Source organism: Nomia melanderi, chromosome 4 (genome assembly GCF_051020985.1).
Source record: "Nomia melanderi isolate GNS246 chromosome 4, iyNomMela1, whole genome shotgun sequence".
Lineage (NCBI taxonomy): Eukaryota > Metazoa > Arthropoda > Insecta > Hymenoptera > Halictidae > Nomia > Nomia melanderi.
The window spans coordinates 6,254,991-6,262,127 of record NC_135002.1 but is presented as its reverse complement, the minus strand read 5'-3'; the positions used below and the strand labels follow the sequence as shown (position 1 = coordinate 6,262,127).

The following is a 7,137-nucleotide window of genomic DNA, read 5'->3' as shown; positions in this document are numbered from 1 at the left end:
TAATCTGCAAGACAAAGAAAGATTTATTTCAATCAGTATATATATTTTGTGTAACTCATCTTTCGTAGTAAAATATACATGTCAAAGTTGCACATGGTAATACATTTGTATCAAATCATACCTTATACAAATAAAACTTATACTTATATCTCCAGCTGGGCAGTGTCTTTGCATTTAAATATCATAATTCATGAAATTATTGAGCAAATATATAATAAATGTATTGTTCATAATTGTTGTCTGAAAATGTAATTTCACTGAGGTAGAATATATTAAGTATTATACAGATATAGAAAACGGAATAGCGAATGTTTTAACATTACATTTATATGTCATAGAGATTCTACATTAAAAGACTGTTATTTAAATTCATTTCTGTTGTTTAGCGTAACATAAATATCTGTCTATCGTGACATTGTTGAATATTCGTAGCAAAATGTCTAGAAAAAGTTCTAGAAAAAAAGTGTATAATTTGTACTCATAATAAATGCTTCCCATCAGTAAAGAATGATCAATGCCGCTAAAAAAGAAAGAAAGATCATTCATCCCTGATTTAACTTACTCATTCTTTTGTTTACAGAACGAAGTATAGTATCTGATAATCAATTGTCCTAGCTACTCGCAGAGCACAATATTGTCTCAGCTCTCGTCGTACAAGGGAGTACCGTCACCGCTTAGGGACATGCTGCGAGGACTAGAGTTCGTAAATGGAGTTCCTCTGGGAGATTTATACGATGGTGTACGAGCAGACGGTGTTCTACACCGCGAACTCTCTCTATCGTTTCTAGTGTCCTGATTCCGTGGCGTTTTTCGAGATTCATCACTGTACATTGAAGTAGAATTATTAAAAGTGTGATTATGTAGATTCATATATAGTCAGATCGTATGTAACTTACGATTCTTTGGAAGTAGATTGCTTTGAACGCGCCCAAGCTTCAGCAGCTTTCGTCCAGTTTGTATTGTCATATGTAGCAGAAGTAGTTCTCTGAGATCTTGAAGGTCTATGAGAATTTGAATTAATTGCAGGGGGAATAGGTTGTAAGAATGACCCTTGGTGATTGCTGGGCGTCTGGGGATGATGTGGAGTATGGTACGGAGTCATGAACGGTGTCTGGCCTGAAGGTGTATAAGGAGTACTTCCGTATATTCCATAGTTATTGACACTTGCAGCTCCTGGAGTATGTGGTGGATAATGATGCGGAGTTTGACTTGCAACTTTTGAGAGGGAATGTAGCATATGGTGTGGCATATTCTGAGCTACTCTCTGTATAGCGTCTGGATTCACTCCTACATTGTAGATATAATTTTCTTAGAGTGTAAGAATACTGATATGCCCGAGTTGTATAAAAAATACTATAAAATTTACCACTAATTGCTGGGGTACTATTGTATGGTGTTCTGGAAGTTACAGCGCCGTGGGGTGTACCAGGCGTGATTTGGCCTGGTATAGGATCCCTGAAATGTTCTTTAAACCAACGGAACAGATCGCTCAATCTACTAAACATTTGACCTCTAAATTTAAATCCATCAGGTGTTATAGAAATATATTCATGACGGCAACGAGTTCGTGGAAGATACGACAGCAAAAATTTTCCAGGATAATTCTGAAATAAAAAGAAGCTAATTAGATGCAGCATACAAATGCTGAAACAATTAATAATTAATTTTAAACGAGTGTTACCTTAGCAGCGGATACAATATATGGTATTCCGCCAGGATTTAGTTTCTTCTGTTCTTTTATAATTTCCTCTCCTTTATCTTTAATGCCTTCTATTGTCGATTTAAAGTACTTAAAGTCTAAGAGTTCCGAAGCATACGAAGCCATTGGATTAACATGTCTTGCAATAATTTCATCCAAATCTTCAAACTCTTCACTGCCAATCCATAAACTGCGTCCTAAGGAAAATGCATTCTCTTTGCCTTCTTCCCTTACATCAATGTGCTGATAGATATTTTCTGTAACTTTCCAAGTTACTGTCAAGTGGTCGGATCCTTTGCTACTCGGCCGTATTATCGCTTCTCCTTGTTTCATTGATCGCATCAATTTGTCAGCTTCTGCAAAGCTCACATTATGGAAGCTAGGGTGAATTATAACACGCTTTACATAAGTTTGTCTCTGTTGTGCTTTTTTAACATCTTCTTCAACCTTTTTATCTTTTTCCTCTGTTTCCGCATCGTAGTAAACATCCTTTTGTGGTCTCCACTCATGATTCTTGTCTATAAGGTCACTAGTTTTACTTGTACATTCTACGCTGAATCGTTCCACTTCAATTTTTATTATGCGGCAATGGATCACCTGACCAACATGGACCCTTTCTTCTGGGTTAGTGACATGTTTATCAGATAAATTTTTTATGTGAATATAACCAGATATTCCATTATCTAGTCTCAAACGTACTCCAGTCGCTTTTCCCGGACAAGATCCAGCATCGAAGTGGTTCCATACCTCTGACAGTTCAGGGAAATCATTTTTCAAACAGAATGGACACTGCCATAAACCTGTCTCGTCATTTCTAACGGGATTCGCCTGATCTAACTGATCTCCTTGCGGTTTCCTATGACTTATTCCAACTACTGTTGCTAAGACTAATTTACCAACATAGAATGATTCAAGAGTCTCTTTGGTTAAAATGTCAAATAATTTCTCTGCGTTTGGGGTTTGGTATAATACGCGGAGATCTTTGTATCTAGAATTCAATTCAGCTCTTATGTCATAAAGTGTAATACACTTATTTCCAAAGCCCTGTCTTTCCAATTCTTCGGCAAACGCATCTAAATCTAAATCCTTCAATCTTTCTGGTGATTCAAGAATTTCTTCCAAAGCTCCAGCAGGATTTGCATCTTCATCATCATACTCCAAAGCATCTACTGCCATTTTTCTTGCCCATTCATACGTTTCTGGATGCACACGGGAACCGTCTAACACTTCTACATATGCTTCAGTACTGTCCCCTAAACTATTTGTATCTATCTTAACGAAACCAGCACAATTAACAAATACTTTAGGGCCCATGTGACAAGCGGTTATGAGCTGTGTTCTATTCTCCAATCTTTGATTAGTTTGTTTCAGAATTTTCATCAATGATTGACTTTTTCTAGGTCCTAAACCACATACAAATTGTACTAAGTTTGCAGTATAAGGTTGTTGGACAGCTCTATTTAAATCTACTCCCACTTCATTCACACGATTTATAAATTCTATGTGTAAATTCTCAACAAGCTCATCTTTAGATAGTTGATCTTGCAAAGGATGATATCTAAGGCACAGAAATTCTTCATCTATAGTACATAATTGTGAAAACTCTAGCAATGAATCTTGTAATCTTCTAGCTAAGGATATAGCTTGTCTCAGGAGATCTGGATAATCCCTGAAATCTGATATACCTCTATTACTGTTTGAATAGACTTTACTTAATTCATTATCACATATCTCTACTTGGATCGTAGGAAACTGTTCTTCTTCTACTAGATTTGTAATACATTCCTTTATGTCAGATACTATCATTAATGCTTCTCTAGATTCGCCGCTGACTACCACAACGTGTGGTTTTTTTGTAGCAATAAAATTTTTAATTGCTAATAAATCAGCCTCCTTCATCATTTTTTCGTTTTCTCTAAAACCATTTTTTCGCTTCAGTAAATGTGGCAGTCTCAAGTAATCTGTGCATTCTCCGTCTGGAGAAATTATACAAGCAAACGCTGCTTGAGATTGATCAGGTACATAAGCTAAACCCATCACTCGAATTCCTTTTTTAGTATCCCAATCATCATCATCCTCATCAGGAAATTCACAGTTGTACGGGGCAATTTTTATCCAATTATACATTTTGCGACAACAAGCTTTCATAACGCATTCCTTTGCCTCTGTTAGAAGATTGGACCGTAGTTCCTTTTTTAATTGTGGTATTAGAATACGATTTAAAGCTATTTCAACACTATTGGTTCTCAATGTATTCCAGTCTTGCACATTTTTACTAAACTCGTCCCTATAGTACAGTTGCTTTACTTCATCAATATAGTTACTAGTAGTATTTCCATCTATCACGTCGCTAAATGTCAGCGTAACCAACTTATCTTCTTCTCCCATAACTAATTTTAAGAATTGATCACCAACAAGATCCGCTACAGGTTTATTTTTAACATATTTCAGCGCATAAAGTGGATGATTTTCGTCAATTTCTTTTATTCCTTTCTTTGTCGGTTTCACGGATAACTTTGCTCTTTCCATGTACATTTCTCTAACACACTTGCGGGCTAATGGTTCATGTCCTAATTGAATTGCTACCATTAACTGTACTGCTTTAAGCACTTCATCATCCGTTTTAAAAGTTTCTGAACAGAATTCATTAGCTACTACACTAGGTTCTGCTGGTTCTTGTTCTACTTCGTGACGTTGATAATTGTCTCTGAGATTTTCAGCAAAATGCTCAGGCGAGAGACCAAATTTTTTAGCGAGGCCATCCAAACCAGCCTTCCTACAAAGATAATATGGACCCTTCCGAATTGGCTGTTTTAATGTGTCTTCAACTTCTTCTTCCAAATCTTCTACCTCAAATGTTTCTTCCGGAGGATCTTCTCCGTTTTCTTCGGCTTCTGCAATCTGTCGCTTCCTTTTCTCAATTCTAGCTTTTTTTCGTGCATCCTTCTCTTTTCTATGTAGAGCTTGCTGCATAGCTGATATATCTTGACTATAATACAGCATAAAGTGCCGATAAATATCATTCAATTCTTCATTGGTCTGGGCGATTTTGAGTCGTTCGATATCATCGTCTTTAATGATTCGTATATTATCAGGTAGCGGAGCATCCGGATTTTTCATGATTTCATCTAATTGGAAGTCCCTCATCTTTTCAAACAACTTCAACAAATTTTGTTTTCTTTGTTTCAACTGGCACCATTTCGTGTCAAATTTATATATTTTCCACAAATCATTAATATTTAATTCTGGCAGGACATATTCCTTTCTGTAAAATGAAATGAAAGGAACTTCAAAACTCTGATTACGCATAAAATCTAGAGCCTTCTTAATCTTGCCAATTGTTTGTGGACCCTTCTTTGCTCTTTCTTTGGCTTCTTCATTTAAGTGAGCATCTTGTATTGAAATCGTCGGTTGACAGAATGCTTGTTTGTAGATCCACTCTGCTTCAAGATCTAATTCATCTGAACCTTCCACTGTTGGTGTAAGTGGAACAGATCGTATTTGCATACGTTCCGGAATGTCCGTAGTACGAATCTGAAGCATTATATTTACATTTTTTTATAGAAATCTTCTTTTAAACATTAATAATCGCATTAACAGTATTTTTAATTATTTTATTACCTCGTTATCGACATCGGTAAAATGACCACGTATAAGTTCACTAGGTTCGTAGATTTCAAAGATACTTTTCTTTGTACTCTTTTTCTTTATATGTTTCTTCGATCGCCTTGGACGATCTTCTGCTTCCTCCTGAAGATATTCATCATCTTCTTCTTCCTCCTCTTCGTATTCGTCCTCCCCATACCTCTCAAATTCTTCATAATCAAAATCGATACCAAAAATATCTTGGGCTTCTTGTAAAGCACTGCATTGATAATATAATCAATCAATTTATGTAAAAAATGTATACATGCATTATTTTTATACTGTCAATATCTCTTACGCGTCAGAAAAAATAGGTTTCTTTTTTTTTCTTTTTTCAGCTATGGGTACACCATCGCCATCCACGATAAAATCATCTTCATCTTCACTTTCCTCTTCATCATATCCATCTGCATCAACTCTAATACTATGGCTAATTTCACTTTTTTGTTCATCCTCCTAGAAGCAAAAATAAATCATTAGAAAAATTTTTACTATAGTAGGTTTATGATAAACTTACATCCCCAGAGCCTTGAAATAATTCATTAGCTATTGCATCTCTTCCATCATCTACCTCTCCCTCTTGTTCACCTTCTGATTCTTCATCTTGTATTCTGCGGAGACGTTTAAAACGATGTTTCTAAAAAGGCGAATAATGTGAAATTTATGCAGTCATACTTTAGATTATTTAACTTTTTTAACATTCTCTATTTACCCTTTCAACTTTAACTCCTAAATTTTCTTCCAACAAATCATAATCTTCATCTTCCAAACGGTCATCAAAATCTTCATCATCACTTTTTTTACGTTTTCTAGAATCATCTGATCCATCACTATCCTCACCATCATTTTCATCGATTGGATTATCATCAATGAGTCCATCAACTTCCCCATCTACAAAATTTTTATATTTTTTATGCATCTTAAATAAAAAGGTATGTAATTTTAACTTCTTATGCTGGAATAACTTGTCAGATGTTGATTGTTAATTGTCATGAAAACAAAAATAACGTGAGTGGCACGTTCACAGAAAGCAATATTATTTTGTACAGTAAATGAGCAACACATTAGTTTTAAATATATTTAAATATAACACAAGCAAAAGAAATAATAAATTTATTACTTCTTATATTGAAAACTGTGAAAACAGTGATGTAGCTTTATCTATAGCAGAGGGAATATAATAAGTAGTGGGACATGAAGAAAATGAAATAAAACAGACATACTGTATATCTGTATAAGAATTGTCTATAAACAGAATTATTGCATGCTTAAAATATGTGCAGAAAGAATTCTTGCCGCTGCCAGTGCTCTACTTTTACGGCTCGCGTCGAATTGTTGAGTACGTTTGATCACGCGTATCCGTGAACCAGTTGCCAGCGTGAAAGGTTAAAATAAAATGAAGATAAATGAAAATAGGCTATTTTATACCTTCATCATCATCTTCCTCGTCGTCACTATCGTGCATAGCTTTTAGCCTCTTTAATTTCTTTCTCTCAGCAACATCGAGCTCTTCTTCCTCCTAGAATGCCACGAAATTCTAGGTTATTCAGAATCATCTAATTTTATTGTCTGTTTATTAAACGTTTCAATACATACCTCACTTTCTTCGGCTTCAGCATCTAAGTAATCAGCCATTTCTTCTTATGAATATGAACTTGTTTCGAAAATGATATACAAAAAGAACAATAACAAAGCAAACGATCAAGTTCATACGACAAATATTTTAGGAATGGAGAGTAACGCGTCATCTGCACAGCTGTTTAATATATATAAAGGCTTGCTTGCAAAGGAGT

At 35.2% G+C, this 7,137-nt stretch overlaps 1 protein-coding gene across 1 annotated transcript; it reads right to left on the bottom strand.

The window, feature by feature from the left end:
* Nucleotides 1–31: 31 nt before the first annotated feature.
* LOC116435130 (transcription elongation factor SPT6) lies at nucleotides 32–7,111 on the bottom strand. The gene is made up of 10 exons (XM_031994366.2): nucleotides 6,941–7,111; nucleotides 6,773–6,863; nucleotides 6,057–6,235; nucleotides 5,862–5,981; nucleotides 5,643–5,800; nucleotides 5,321–5,564; nucleotides 1,682–5,233; nucleotides 1,367–1,604; nucleotides 897–1,287; nucleotides 32–823 (listed from the first exon to the last, which is right to left on the bottom strand). Exons 1-10 carry the CDS (start codon nucleotides 6,977–6,979, stop codon nucleotides 640–642), a joined length of 5,196 nt encoding a protein of 1,731 aa, XP_031850226.2. The 5' UTR covers nucleotides 6,980–7,111; the 3' UTR covers nucleotides 32–639.
* Nucleotides 7,112–7,137: the final 26 nt, after the last annotated feature.